This window comes from Musca autumnalis, unplaced genomic scaffold (assembly GCF_047663935.1).
Source record: "Musca autumnalis isolate F117 unplaced genomic scaffold, ASM4766393v1 scaffold_1, whole genome shotgun sequence".
Taxonomy (NCBI): domain Eukaryota; kingdom Metazoa; phylum Arthropoda; class Insecta; order Diptera; family Muscidae; genus Musca; species Musca autumnalis.
In genome coordinates, this window is record NW_027411644.1 from 111730722 (window position 1) to 111747095 (window position 16374).

Sequence of the window (16374 nt, forward strand, 5' to 3'; positions counted from 1 at the left end):
AGATAGGGAAGAAGTACAAGAAGAGAGAATATAAAAAACAATTTAACAAAAAACAGGGAGGGAAGAGCCGCAAAATATTGTTTGTGTATAATACAAAAATGATTTTATCATATTTATATAAGAAAAAAATTATTTTAAACAAATACAATTAAAAAAACATGGAAGGATGCCGTTGTATAGATTCGTTTTTAGAAAAATTTTCGTTACATTTAAGTTCTCATTGTGATTAACAATAATTTTGTGGCACAATTTTTTGAGCTTTTCAAAAAGCAAGAAAAATGTAGAGTTTTTTCATAATTTTTTGTTTAATGATATGCTATAACAATTGTTTGTTTTTTTTTAATTTTATGTTCGTTATTTTTTTTTCCTATGTAGCTAAAATTTTTTTCTTAAGGTTGTAATTTGTTAATTTATGGGACTTAAAATTATTTTTCATTTAAGGTTTGTTTGTTTTGCTTAAAATTTACACAGAAAAAAGAAAAAACTTATTAACTACTTTGGGCTAATGGCAAAATAATAATAATTATTATTATGGTCATTTGTATTAATATAATATATAATGTTTTGTTTTATAATTAATTTAAAAATTTAGGCAATAAAGTTAATATTATTATATATATAAAATATTAAATAATAAACACTTAAAAAAATAATTGTCTAAAAATTATATTTGTGTGTGTTCGATTTGTGTTCTTGTTTGTGTTTATGTGTGTGTGAATTTTTTATTTAATATTTATATTTAAGGGAAAATTAGTTTAAAATTAACAAAAATTAATAATAAGGAAGAATTGTATTAATAATTTATTACACATGAGATCACAGTATTAGAGATATAAGTATTTTTTTAATATATTATAATAAATTAGTTTTGTTGTTGTTGTTTTAAGTTGTGTGTTCGGTGTGTTTCTTTCTTTAAATAAATTAAGCTTTGTTAATAAAGTTTACGTTAGCTTTTTGTGTGTGTGGTATTTTGTGAATTGTTTTAAACAATATTGGTTTTTTGATATATGTTTTTTAATAATTTTTTCTTTAACTAAAATGTCTTAAATTTTCTTCTTCATTTCATTCAGCAATTTGTTTTAATATTTTTTTTTTAATTTTCCATCCTTTTTTACAACCTATTACTGTATGTGTTGTTAATGATTTAAAAATATTTTTTATAAGTTTTTATTTTTTATATATTATAACACCATCAATAAAATTCCATAGTTTTGTGGTAAGTTTTTTTTTTTTTTTTGTTAGCTACTCAAAAATTTGTATTTCTTTTTTGTTAATATTTTGTTTTTTAAGAAAAATATTGGCACAAAAATACAGCACTGTGTTTTGGCTTTAAAACGCGTTGCTATGAGAGAGAGAGAGAGAGAGAGAGAGAGATAGAGAGAGGAAACATTTTAAAAGGGAGAGGGAGAGAGTAAAACAAGGAACTTTTATTAACGAACGAACGAAAACAGCTGATCATGATTTTCAACTTTAAACGTCAAAATTTTGTACATGTTTGTTTACTTTTTGCACTGTGATTCAATCACAATATTGTGTTTTGACAGCTCAAGTCATGATCACCTGTTTTTGCTGTGGGTCTTGTTAATGCAATTAATAAAGTCAACCAGAAACTACAAAAACAAGATTCTTGAAAGTCCTTCAAGCTCTCAAAATGTTTGTTTATGGTTTCATAAGATAACTTCACAATAACAATAAGTTTGACAGATGGGGTGAAATCAGCTGGTCTTACTGTTTCAACTTATGTATTTCATCACGGTTACCCTGATTAACATAATTTAAGTAAAAAAGCGTTAACAATATAGAGAGGTGAAATAGATCAACTGTATGTAAAAGAGAGAAAGAGAGAGTATAAAGATAAACTTATATGTTCTGCAATAGCTGTGTCCCCATAGCCTGTTCATACCAGTGTTGCCATTACTACTATTTTCATAATGAAAAATGTTCCCGGTTTGCGCTGATAATTCATATAAAATTTCCATTGAAATTATATCACATTCTTAGCAATTTCAATTGCCTTAAAAATTATTTTCTTTTTTCAGGTATTCACCCAATTAAATATGAATTTATTGGCAGATTAGGGTACGTCACTCAAATGAATACACTTCAATATTTTTCGTTCAAATCGTTCATGTGTTTCGAAATTTTTCAATCACTTTTTTGGTGTATATTTTTTTGATCATTTGGTCAAACATTAAAATGTCCGACTATTATTAAAACACATTTTTATTGTTGCTGTCACTCGCCTCTCCAATCCCCTTTCCCTTTTTGCAAACAAATTTTCAGTGTCAAATATATTGCTAAAAACTTGTTTCATTTCAGTATTTTTTGTATTTTTGCGATATTTATGAGCGCGAATATACACACAACAACAAATGTAAAATACATCCAACAACAATATCATACGCTTCGGAACATACCATATTATGGCGTCTAGTATGTACCAAGCAAGCTAATGATTTAATGTGTTGTTTTAAAATGCTTTGCCCCACCACCCCTTTCGTTTTGAGAAATAATGGTTAATTTAGTAGCCGCTTTTATGGTCAATTTCCGTTAAAAAAAGACAACAAAAACACACGGCAAAAAAAGAAATGGGAGGAGTTGTAGTGGTTCGATCAGCCAATCAATAGATAAATTATGCCAAAATAACAGGTGTTTTAAGATGATATTGAAGACAAAAACTTGTTCCATGAATTAAGGGGCATTTGGAGCATGATGGAATACAGTGGAGTTTTGGCAGGGACATTTAAAAACACAAATCTGGAGAAATTTTGGGAAAAATACAAAAATTCGTCAAAATTTGTGTTGCCCTAACCTTATCTCATTCTCTTTTTGTTCCATTTTTCTTTTCTTATGTTATTTGAACAGCTGATTACAAACATCTGTCAGATCTTACAATCAGTTATATTCTTGTAAAGGTATATGTAAACAGTGGGTGGTATGTAAAGGTATATGTAAAAATCTTCACTAATGCAAACAGGCTATAACTCGGTTAGCAACATCTGTCAGCCCGGGAAACGGTTAAAATTCTCCTTAGAAAGAGTTTGGTGTCGTAGCGTCATATTTTTTAATTGCAGTTGCAATCAGCTGTTTAATGTTGGAATCAGCTGGTAAGATCACAATATAAAGTATTAAGGGAAAAGGACAATGGAAATAAATAGTTAGGAAAATTAATTGTTTTTGCCATTTCTCTCTTTCCCCTCTCCCTTTCTCACTAAAGCGACGGAATAATTTTGTAATTGTTTTTCTTCTATATTTTTAGCTGACAATATTTTTTGTGTTTTGCTTTGCTATATTTTTCTTAATGAGTTCGGTTTTCTGTATTTTCTTTTTCTATCTTATTTTTTTCTTTAACAAGGTAAAATTTTTGAGAACCTACTAAAATTTTGTTAGTTATTGTCTTTTTACTACTTTTAGCATCTTTGTATATAGTTTTTCTTTTTTCACTTCAGCAGGATGAGTTAGAAGGAGCTTCTGTTTTGTTTTTCTTTTGTTTTGAATATTTCGATAACTAATGAATTTCTAGCTATTTTCAAAATTTACACTACTCGGTAAGGAACAATATAACCATATCGTGATTATTTTCACCACTCAATATGGCAATGTGTTTGTTTTGTCTGGTGGTTTCCACATATGATTTCTTAAAATTTACCAATTCTCCAGAAAGTGCTGCGGTGGTGGTGCTGGCAATACTTCTCTTCACAGCATCATCGCCAGAAATAGACGACGAATCATTTGTGTTGGAATCTGCATTTTCTTCTTCTTCGTGGATTAAATCCAAAGCCATTTCCAAATCGGAATCTTCAATGATTTCACCATCATCATCTGGTTCTGGTGTTTCCTCGTCGTCATCGCCCATTGTTTCCATTGCCCTTAACTGGTCCGGTTCAAATTCAAATTGTTGTTTTTGCGGACTATGATGACGTTTCAGTGATAATTCTGCCGTGGGCATTGTGTCGAGCGGAGTGTTGGGCGATAATGGCGAATGCCATATGGTTGTGGAGAAATCATCGGGTTTTAAAAGCGGTGGTAAACGTTTGGCCTCATTCACAGCCCGATAAGGTTTAAATGATGACGTCGCCGTTGCCGCCACAGTCATTGCTGCAGATGGTGGTGGTAACGAAGGTGGCGGAGGCGGCGATGACAGCATCATCTTCCCCTGGGTTTTCTTCTCCACCACCTACAAACTGGTGGCACTGGATGTTACTATGGAAATATCGGCGGAATGAAGCATATGCGAGTGATGAGAATGATGTTGAGCATGCTGCTGCTGTTGTTGGGCGGCTAATTGTTGTTGCATTTGCTGTTGTTGCTGCTGTTGTTGTTGTTGCTGCTGTTGTTGTTGTTGACTAAGTTTCTCTTTTTTCACTCTCTGCTTGAGGTGAACTTTGGCATGTCTTTTCTTTTCATCCGATCGTGCAAATTTCCTACCACAAATGTCACAGGAGAAAGGCTTTTCACCAGTGTGTGTGCGAATGTGGGTGGTTAGGTGATCCGAGCGGCTAAACGAACGCATGCAAATGCGACATTGGAATGGTTTTTGACCGGTGTGTATGCGTATGTGGCGGGTTAATTCATCGGAACGGGAAAATCTACGATCACAATTTTCCACCGGACAGGCATAGGGCCTCTCATGCACCGGTGTCTTACTGGGACGATTGGGATATTTCCTTGGTTTGACGGGGACTAGTTTCAGTGGCATGGCACTTTGTTGATAGACCTGTGAGAGTATTTCATGACCTTTGCTGGTGGATGGACTATATTCAGCCAATTGGACCACTGAGAATGAGGTTTGAGATCCTGAACCTGGCCCGGCCGAGGCTGATGAGGCGGATTGCATGTGATGGGTGGGTGTGTGAGTGGGTTCAGCATAAGCCTCTTGTTTGGGTATAATACCACCACCCAGTGCGGTACTTGATGAGGCAGAGGAGGGTCCTGGTAGAACTAGAGTAGCCGATTGTTGGCCACCCGTTGAGTATTCTGCCGGCGAATCCAGCCATTGATATTTCGGTGTAGCAACACCCATTTGCTGGCGATATTGTTGTAGATCATGGGCATTTTGAGCCTGTTGCTGCATATCAGCCAAACTGGTAAATGTGCCGGCACTGCCATAGCTGGGCGGAGCTGATTGTTTGAGTAAAATTGGGGAGCAATCCATTTGCAAACCCAAAAGCTCTACATGACGACCATCGTCATAGGCGGCGGCAGCAGCTGCTGCTGCAGCGGCATGCATATGATGTTGGGCAGAGGGTGAGGGAGTTGAGGCGGGAATGGTTGACTGTTGCTGATGACTGGCATAATGGGCCTGGCTGGCATTTTGTGGCCCCGGACCAAGTAAACTAAACATGGGCGGCTGGAATAGGGCCTTATCGGGACTAGGTAAGTTCCAGCTGTTACCCAAACCGGCTGAGGGTGGTGACATGGGTCCAGGCAAGACCGAAAGGGAAGGTGAATGCATTTGGGATTGCTGATGTTGTTGGCTATGTTGTTGTTGTACATTGGCGGCGGCGGCCGCTGCTGCAGCAGCAGCTGCCGATGCGGCATTTAGGCCACTCATGGCGGCGCTATTACCTGTGGTAGTAAAAATGCCACGATATGATATTTTACCACTACTATTACTATTAGGGGAGCTATTATTAATTGCATGCTGTGATTGTTGTTGATCTTGTTGTTGTTGTTGCTGCTGTTGATAATGATGATGTTGTTGCTGTTGGTTGTGGTGGTGATGATGATGTTGTTGTTGGGTTTGGTGTAATTGGTGTTGTTGTTGATAGTGTTGGTGTTGTTGCTGGACATGCAATTGGTGTTGTTGTTGCTGTTGCAGGTGTTGTTGGTGTAATTGATTGTGATACATTTGGTTCTGTTGTTGTTGTTGCTGATAGTGTTGATGATGTTGGGGTGGTGATTGTTGACCCACATGCATATGTTGTGTATTGTGTTGTTGTTGGTGATGATGATGTTGGTGTTGTTGTTGGTGATGCAGCTGGTGTTGTGTTGTTGATGTTGTATTGCTTTGTGTTGTATGTGTTTGACTTGTTGTGGCCGGTGTTTGACTTAGCTGTTGTTGTTGTTGATGATGATGTTGTGTTGTTGTTGTATTGTGGTGTATGCTTGTTGCGGCACTTGTGGTGGTAGTGGTAATGGGATACATTGTACAACTATTATTACTTGTTTCTTCCTTAACAATTGTTAATGTGGGTGGGGTACTACGTTCCTCCTTTAGGGGGCTACACAACACCGGACTGGTGGCAGCCACTGTATGTGGCTCCAATGATAAATCTTCAGATTCAATTGAACCTGCAAAGATAAATGAAAAGAAAATAAAGACAGAAATAAAATTAATAATTTGGATTTTAAGAAAATTTTGTTGTTGTTGTGTGTTGAATTGGAGGGTGTGTAAACAAAATATAAAAATATTCATATTTATAGTTTTGTATATTTTTTAGCCGCAGATTCACTTGATGCAATTGAAACCCAATTTTTTCTATACAAGATTCAAACTGTTATTGAACGTAAAATGTCCTGCAACATTGTTTTGTAAAATATACTTAGCCTTTGTGCATATTTTTAGGTTTATATAAATTTCATGACCATTGCTTAAATCAAATCCTTTTGAAATTTAACATTAACTACATACTATTCATTTAGTCTAAATTTTGCCCCATCTTGACATCTTTTTAGAGGATTTTTTGGAAAAAAACGAATATTTTGGTGCATATTTTTAGGCACAGATTAGCATGAACACGATATTTTAATTCGACTCCATGTGTTTTGGTCTACACAAAATTCAGTTAGAGGATATTTGTGGACAAGTTTAGCCCAGAAATTTGAATAATATTATAATATGTGTTGTTTAGGCTCTTCAATTCTTTTCTAAAATCGAAACCTACACAAGTTATAATGTATATTGCATACTTTTAGGTTCCTCAATCATTTTTTGGGTCTTGGTATCATTTTTCTTGGTCTCTCTTCTTTATCCCAATCAAACAAGTGTTTCGTTTTTATTGAGCAAAAATTCAGTGGAACTGCTTTTTGTTTCAAACAAATTTTGTTAAAATGACACTTTGGTGAGCGGCATCTTAAAGAACTAAAAAGAAAAAAAAAATGATGCCAGCCATATGGATGGCATCAAGCACATTTCCAAGTTGAGAAATATAAGCCAACATCAAGTCAGAAATATAAAGGAAATCATTTAAAAGACACTCATCTTTTATTTGCAGAATTCCTGGGAAATCACCTCACGGGAGGTCCTACCGTGGCAGTTGGTGGTTTTGTTTTGATGCTCTGCTTTGATGAAGTTTGTCGATCAATTACATTCTCAGGAATGAATATACAATCATCATCCGAAGCAGTGGCAGCACCAAGAAATAAACCTCAAGTTCTGCCTGGCAAACAGAAGCTACATAACTGGTGTCAACTCAATAAAGAATCAGACAGACAGAAAGCCAACCCAGGCAGCCAAGTGTTAGTTGAGACATCTCAGCTGAGAGTGGCAAACAGAAAACACTACACAAAATCTTTACTTGCCTTGGCTTGAACACAATGAAGTCAAATACAACAATAACAAAAAAACGGCTCAAAGCAATTGCAATGCTATAGCATTAATAGTTGCAATTGTTGTTGATGTTATTTATTGTTTCAGTGGCGCTGTAGTTAATGATGCTGCAAAAACAGCAACAACAACATTGGACCCCAAACCCTCCTTCTTATCACACGTTTTTTTTTGTGTTTTTGTTTTAATGGATATTGTAGTATTGTTTTATCGTTTCAGTCATTTTCTTAATGTGAGGTGACATCAATCTCTTGCAGCGTTTTAGTTTTTTTTTTTTTTTTTTTTGCTTTGATTTTACATTCAATTCATTTCATTCATTGTTTATGGTTGTGACCAATGGACGGACAGACGTCACTTAATATTGTTTCTTTTGAACAAATGACGGATATTCGCTGCTGTAGTGGTTTTTTATCTCAGGTCCAGCCTAATGATGACTTTATTTATATGACTGACTGACTGGTTACAAGTTTATTGACACACTGTATCCAATGTCAATGTTAAGGCCTGGGAGAGCGAGATAATGCTCATGATAAATAAATAAATGGTGCAGTTGTTGTTGTTTTTTTTTTTTGTTCTTTATCGTGCCCTAAAGGAGTTTTCTTCTAATGGTCCAAATTACACTACGAATATATTACATAATAGTGGAACATTAGTAATTTCGTTAGATATGGTGAGAATATTTTAAGAATGGAATAGCAAACAAATTACATTCAATTTTTAAGACGCATTACATTAATTTTATACTAACTTAACATATTAGACAATTAACACGACATAAAAACTTGTATTACAGATTGATTACATTATTGCAATTCCATAACTCATCATTCTTTAAGGTCCACAGCTCTGTCAAGGTGTTGTTTCATCCTGAAGCTTTTAATAAATATCCTCTTTTTCTGCTTTATTTCTTTATTTAATATTTTGACATTGTCAAAGTCCATCCCTTTCCAAAATTTATCGCATTGATGGATTTTTTATTATTAGAATTCTTGTATTTAAAAATAATATTTAAAAACTAATTTTTTCACATTTAACGAATTGTTTTTTGGAAAACTTTTAGGGATTTTTCTTAGTCGTAGAAATTTCAGAATTAAAATCTTCAATCATTAGCCAAAAATGCCTTATGAGAAATTAATTTTAAAAACATTTCCTTTCCTTAACATAATAAAAACATTTGCGTTTTGGAATTATTGTATTGGGCCATTAGAAAAATTCCAATTTTAAAATAATGTTTATAAATTATCATTCGGCCCTTGGCCAAGTTTTTTTTATGATTATTGGGGTCATAAATTTCGTGACATACAATATTTATGTTCTGAAAACAGCAAACAGCATATTTTCCTCTTTTTCACTAATTGTATAAGAACTATTTTCGTATACAACAACAATGCGTAGTGCTTAAATTTACCCTAATTTCCTTCATAGCTTTGTATTTTTCGTTTGTGGAAATTTTAGAGATATGGGTTAATTCGTTTAGAGAAACAAACACTCATTAACAAATATTAAAAAAAATATATATTCAAATTTTTATTTTGTTTTATTATTTTTTAGTCATTTGTTGTGACAATGACTTAAATATATAATATAATGGCCTTGAAGTGAACAAAACAATTTTGGCAAACAATTCTTAAATAAGAAAATCTTTGATCTATTTGCTTGGCAAATATTTTCAGGTATGTCAAAGCTCTTAAGACTCTAGATTTAGAAAAAAATATGAAAACAATTTACAAAAAATGTGAAACAAACAATTTTTGAGGAATATATTAGACCTTTAAACCAAAGAGATGTCCATAAATTGTCAATTCTATTGATCAGTTCGCCCAAAACTTCATGTTAAATACATATATTCGGGAAACCCTAGAGTCATGGAGCTGACACTAAGAGGTTGATCGGTGAGAACAATCGAAAAAAGTGGCAAGATCATCTAAAGAGTTGCGACAATGAAGCCATTAAAAGCGAATTGCGGGCAACAGTTAACTCTCTCACCTAAGCCACATACGGCATTACCAATCCAAGAAGTACCCACGTTATTTTAAGCGATAATTTTAGAGTTGGGCAATCTAGTTCCGGAGGAACTAATTCCTAAATATAGTTCCATAGTTCCGGGACCGATGTAGTTCAATGAATCTTTTTCTTTCGTCGTTCTTTCTGTTTCCTAAATAGTTCAGTGACCAAAATAGTTCCACGAATCTTTCTCTTTAATTGTTCTTTTTGTTTCATTCGGTCCGAGACGGAAATAGTTCCACGAATTTTTATCTTCCATCATTCTTTTTGTTTTAAATAAATTGCGGTGATGTAATGTGTAACGTGATGTAAAGAACGAGACAGATCGAAGTGAGTGTGGAATTAAAGGAGCGAGAATGAAATGAACTAAAGGAACTATATGTAAATGTAAGAGTTGGATATAGTTCAAATAGTTCCTTGTCCGGAATAGTTCCCTGGAACTAGTTCATTCCGGAACTACACAACTCTAGATAATTTGTCGAGCACCCTGGAAGAGTACTACGGCGAAGAGAAAATATCTTTCTTTCTTTGATTCTCAGTCGTCGCTTATTATTATCTTCTCGGAGTATATCTCCCGTCTATCGCACCTGAAGAATATCATTTGCCACGACATATCTGATTAGTTTAGGCCCAACTATATTCGGTACGGTGCAGTCGTCTCAATTCCCATAGAGCACATATTGATAATACAATTTTCAACTTTTCTTCATCACAGTGATCAAATTATAGGAAGTTCACACTCAACAATTTATCGTTTGCTAATAATACGACAATTTATTGAGGAGTGTAACCAGCCATTAGTATTGCCCATTGGTTGGCCGTTAATTTGAAATGACTTCATAAGTTACAAGTCCATATTCGTTGCAGGTTTTTAAGGAAATATTTTACAAATGAGGACCGCAAGTATTTGTAAATAAAAACGATGTCGCTTTTTGCTTCTCTTTCCATTGTTTCAAAATTGAAGTAAAGGGTTCCAAAATATATCGAAGTCAGCCAACCAAATAAAAATTTATTTTTCCATAATGCCAACAAATCTTAACTGAAGTTGTCATTGTGGAGATTTGTATAATTCTCTTAAAACTCATGATTCAAGCATGCGACTACGTGTGTATGTACATATGTATTACCATCGTTTTTTGACATTGATAAATCAGCTTTTAATCGTAAAATTTGGCAAGCAAAACTCATTTATTAGAAATGACATAAAATCACCATAAATACCCTTAAAGATAATATGAAGAATGGAAAAAGCAGCGAGCGGAACAAATAAAGCAAAAACAAAGCCAATTTAAATAAACGCAATTATTTGGCAAAGAACAGCAGCAGCTACTTAGTAAATTCTTTGACCCGTTGTTAAGATAATAATATAATATCCCAGGAGATGGAGGGAGGCAAACATAATCAACCGAAAGACAATATTTCAATAAAATGTCAAAATAAATTGCCAAAACAAAAACTCAACTATTCAAAGCGTTGTTTTCTGCAAATAATTTTTGCTCATGGGCACAATGCCATTTCCCAGTAAAGTGCATATATGCACATCCCAGGGGATCCTCTATATATTATTATGTGTTGTTTGAATTTTTATGACTTATGTATGTTTTTGTTGTCTTAAAGAACATTTATGGCTTTTTATTCAAATCATTTGTAAAGAATGTAATTGCCTTGTCTTCTTGTCCAAAGTAGATTTTTTTTCTTTTGAATTTTTGGGGGGGTTGGCTGGACCATTATATAGCCATAACATATTTCAATTGCTAAGTATTAAAAGTTTTGTTTTTAGTAGTAATTAAATAAGATTGTGATTTATAGAAAAACTTTTGGTTATAATGAGTCAATTAATGGGGGATAGATGTGGGGTTTTGGAAACAACAAGACACAAGGAAGAAATTAAGCAAAATATTTAAGAGTCATAGAGCAATTCTGAGAACAATTATGGCATGCGTTCATTTTAATTTAATAATTAATGATAAGTAAATAAAATTATTCAAAATCATAATCACTTTATAGAAAACCAATTATTACTAATTTAATGAACTGGAAATTATTCCTCGCCAGAACTTCAAATCGCTCTCTACAATTAAACTAAAATTGGAAATTTCCTCGAAAATGCATTTATAACAATTATCACAATTTTTTTAGCAAACCCCAAAACTAAAACAAAAATTATAAAACTACAATTTATTATATTTTAAACCCACCGAACATAATAACTCTATAACACGATATCATGTTCAAATCTTCATTAATTCAATTAGAAAAAATTACTAAAAATGCACATAATCTAGTAGACCGCACAATACAAAAAAAAAAAAAAAACGGAAAAAAATCGCCACAGACCTCTTCTACAAATCTTTCAACCACTACTAAATAATATTTAATTATCAAGATTTATACTTCGTAATATTTTAGTTTTTGTTATTGCTCTAATAAAATGAGCCAACATGCATGCCATGCCATCCGTCCAACTGGACAACAATTTGTTGAAATTGTAATTGAGTGAGTACCCGACCGACGAGTTGAGCGGGCAGTCAGTAAGACAGCTAGCCACCAAGTTCCCAGTTCAGATTACTGTTTTAATTTGCAGCAGTAATATGCGTTTCGTATTTTTATTTTTTTTTTTTCATCTCGAAAGAGATGAAGAGAAACATTGACACTGAACGGAAATGTTTAATAAATGATTAATTAATTCTAAATTTTGCATGTTTTCTTAGTATATTTTGTTGTTAATTTTATTTAATTGTTAATATTTTTTCTGTGCTATAGATGTTTTAAGAGATCTTAAAAAAAAAAAAACAAATTAAAATTGAATTAGGGTAGGGCAGGTTATGAGATGCAATTTTTCCCCGCAGTTCTAGCCATAGTTTTGGACTTCGGTGACTACTGATTCGAAGAGGTGTGAAAGTTATTTCAATCGGCAATTTGTCCAGCACCCCAGGAGTGACAAGACGAAGAGAATAGTAGTATGTACTTCGACTTAGATCTTTTCCCAAAGACAAGGAACCAACACAATTTACAATGGAGGATGATGCAAATGTCATTAAGTTTTTTTAATTGTTCATTTTGGATTTTTTCCTGTAAAATTAGTAAAATTTAAACAAGTGGACATTCCCCATCTATCGTAATTTCTATAAAAACTCTATAACAATTTTGAGCATATAATGATTCATCTTATGGACTAAACTATACCTTCAAGGATAAGAGACTGAGTGTAGTCTTAACTTTGTAAGACATACATACGACGTTAATAGCCGAAGTAGCTTAATGTCTAAAATCAGCTGACCTCACAATTAATGTGGAAAAGAACAAATTTTGCCAAGGAGAAATAACATATCTTGGGTAAAGAATAGAAGGTGGAATTTTAAAGGTTGCCAAAAACAAAGTTAAGGCTTTGGCTTTCCTCCTCCAAACGCCCCACGTTAGGCGCCAGCTCATTAAATGCACTTTCCCATGCTGTTGATTTGAAAATGCATTGGGAATGCATAAAGACCATGTCTATGGCCTTTTTAAAATATATTTGTATGATCTCTTCGAGCTAAATGTTATCTCAGGAACCTCCTGAGCTCCAACCTTTACGAATATTTAGAGCGTGGATTTTATGAAGGCGTATATTCATGGATCATGAATTTCTACACTAATCTAATCGTGAACTTTCATGATTTTTCCGAAGGGAACTTTTTTGAGATTTTTTAGAAATATTTTTCTTGGCTTAATAGTTTTTTTGTTATTGTAAAACTTTTGAACAAAATTTAAAAAAATTCTTACCTGTTATTGGTGGTGGTTCGACAACAGTTGAGGGTCCAAAGAACGATGGTATATCACTTGATGTGGTCACGGGCGTATTTAAATCACCCGGTTGTGCCTCCAGCTGTGAATTGTGTTTAATATCAACACTATCGGCCACCGAGGCAACACTGGCACACGTCAATGGACTATGTTGGGTGGTATTCAAGAGGCTGAGATGTGATGCAGAGCTGCGGCCACTATTCGTATTTGTGGATATGGTAACAGCAGCACTGGCAATTGAGGGACTATTATGTTGATGATGGTGGCTATGATGTAACGGGGATCCTTGTTGCTGCTGTTGAGTTTCAGGTGCCACCGATATGGTTGGCAAACGACGTGATGAATTATTTGCCGACGATGATGTGGTGGAAGCTGCTGCTTGTGAACTATCTGCCAACGATGTGGGTGACAATGATGATGAGGTTGATGTTGACAAATTGTAGTGCAGCAGAGTTTGGCTGCCCAAGGGACCGCCGCCAAAACTGGAGGGTGTGGTGAGATATGTGGCGCCCGACGTTGAGGGGCTCGACTGGGCGGAGGTCTTAAAGAGGCATGTATCGAAACTTAAAACATTGAAATGCGCCGCAGCAGCTGATTCGGTGAGTAGGAATGTGTGATGCGATGGCGCCACTAGGGTTTCAAGCCCTTCCATGATCATGGCCGCTGATGGGGTTCCAGGGGCTACGCCACCTAAAATGAAACAAAAAAGTTACAATTAAAATAGATGTCAAATATAAAGAAAAGTTAACAAAATAATTATTAATTAATATTTGTTATCGCAAGTGTTCCCCCTAAAGAGGCTTGGCAGGGCTCTCAAGTGTCTCAAAACAAATCTAATAATTTGGCCAATTTCATTTTGTTTAATTTTGCACCGATTTCATTCAATTCATTTTCCATTTCATTTAAAGCCCCTAGACAAATTTGCCTAAAATGTTGTTTATTTGCCGTCGGCTATGCTCTACGTAAAGTCGGAAGACATGAAATTTCACTTTTAACACTTGAGTGAAGGGTTCTCAATGTGTGCCATCATGTCATGCAAACAAACAAAAACAACAAAACGAAACATTCAAAATAATGGACACGTTTTTGGGTGATCATTAAACACACAGCAGCGGCTGGCTGGTTGGCAGACTGATGGACAGACATGACATAGCTCTTGTGATACAACTCTTCCCCGCCTGCTGCCAACCAGGTTACCAGCCAGCCTTGTGGCAAATGCCATCATAAAAACACCAGAAATTGACAATAAAGAAACTGCAATTAAACGGTAGTGATTTTAGCGCATATAAACTTTCATTATGGCCACTTTAAATGCAAATAATAATAAAAAGAAAATAAGTCAATATAGAGAGAGAAAAACATGAATCGCATTGAATGAAAAGAAAGAAAATCTTATGTTATAGGCCCGCTTCCAAGCGGCAGGGCCCAAAAAAGAAAGAACAACAACCGCACAAAAACTGCGAACGGTAAATAGCTGAGTTGTCTAAAGACTGCTATTGTGTTTGTGTGTCAAACTTGAAAAAAGATTTAGATATTTTTTGAAAAAAAAATTAAAAATCAGATACAGTGGGGGAAAGACATAAAGATAAAGATTAACGGGGCATTTTATAAATGTTTTGCCATGTCTTTAATGTTGTTGCTTTTTTTATTTCACTTGACCCCACTGTGTGTATTTTAACCATACCCAAAAAATACTACAACAAAACACCTCTAAGGAAACATCAATGACGCCACAGCACACAATTGAGACAAAGTTGTGCGTTTTTTCTTTGGTCAATAAAATTTCAAGTGTTGTTGTTATTTTGAGAGATTTTTTTCTCGATTTGTTTCAAATAACAACCATCAACACTTCCACAACTAGCTGGACAAACAAATACATAATAATCATAATTCAAAAAACCGACAACAACAATAACAACTCAAAAAAAAAAAACAAAAACTATTTATAATGTTAAAGATCATTATGTCTCCTATGAGATCATTACAATCGATGATGGTTATGAATGAATCTGCCGATCATTATCATGTTCCCACCAGCCGAATTATCATTAGTTAAGTGATTATGATGATATTTAAAGAATCTAAACATGAATGAATATTATTGGTAACTAAAACAAGATTTGCGAAACTTAAGGTAGATTTGAAACGTTATTTTAGAATGTTTATGGAGTTCAGAATTTTATATATTTTTTGGCGTTTTTTTTAGAAAATACTTGAACTAGAAACATGAAAACATAGGTCTATTTGTCCTTCAAAAAATATTTTGAGGTAATTTTTAAAAATTTAATCGATATTTTAGCCATTAGACAAACCATTACCACCTAGTGTTGTTGCTTTGTCTTAATTAATTTAATTTTTCCGCTACCGTGTTAATTTAATTTTTATTACACAAACAAGAGAAACACAGAAGAAAATAAGAAACAAAATTTTCAAAAAAATTCGATTAATTGCTTGTTTTCACGATTTCACAAGACTTTGAAAATGAGTGAAAAAAAAACAACACCAAAAAAATACAATTAAATTTATATAAATTAAAATCGTAATATGACATACAATCAAAATGTCCAAACAACTCAGTCAAACACACTCTCATAGAGACAGCTAAAATTTTTAAAACCAAAATGCCTAAACAATCACCCACACATTATTTTGGTTTTAACGTAACTTTTATTGTAGTTTATTTTTCCCCCAGGCTAGCAACAAAGTCAAAACATGGCTACACACACACTGACGCACGCAAGGTGACAGCTGTCATTGAGTTGAACATAAACAATTAAATTAAAATCGATTAAGTATTGTTTAAGTCCAAACAACAGCAATAATAGGCATGGAAAATAAACCAAAAAAAAAAACAAAAAGATCACCATTGCCATCAAATGTTGTTAAAAGATGTTCAATTGAATTTTTATGGCAAAACAATTAAATGACAAACATGAAAGAAAAAACAACAATAACTATATAACTGTATTTAAGGACAGAATGGAAGACAATTGGGAAACGGACTTCCCCAATAATAATGTATTTAGAAACAATTGAAA

The 16374-nt window shown here is 33.9% G+C and overlaps 1 protein-coding gene across 4 annotated transcripts in view; it reads right to left on the minus strand.

Moving 5' to 3' along the window:
- Positions 1-3429: 3429 nt before the first annotated feature.
- Positions 3430-16374, minus strand: part of sr (zinc finger domain-containg protein striped) — a 571748-nt gene continuing 558803 nt past the window's right edge. For 3 of the 4 annotated variants that reach the window (XM_073988456.1, XM_073988464.1, XM_073988479.1), the window contains 2 exons: positions 13316-14026; positions 3430-6294 (listed from right to left, as the gene is read on the minus strand). In XM_073988456.1, coding sequence (XP_073844557.1) covers positions 4178-6294; positions 13316-14026 — 2828 coding nt within the window. In that variant the 3' untranslated portion in view covers positions 3430-4177. The remainder of the gene's footprint in view (positions 6295-13315; positions 14027-16374) is intronic. The other variant, XM_073988472.1, reaches the window with a different exon arrangement.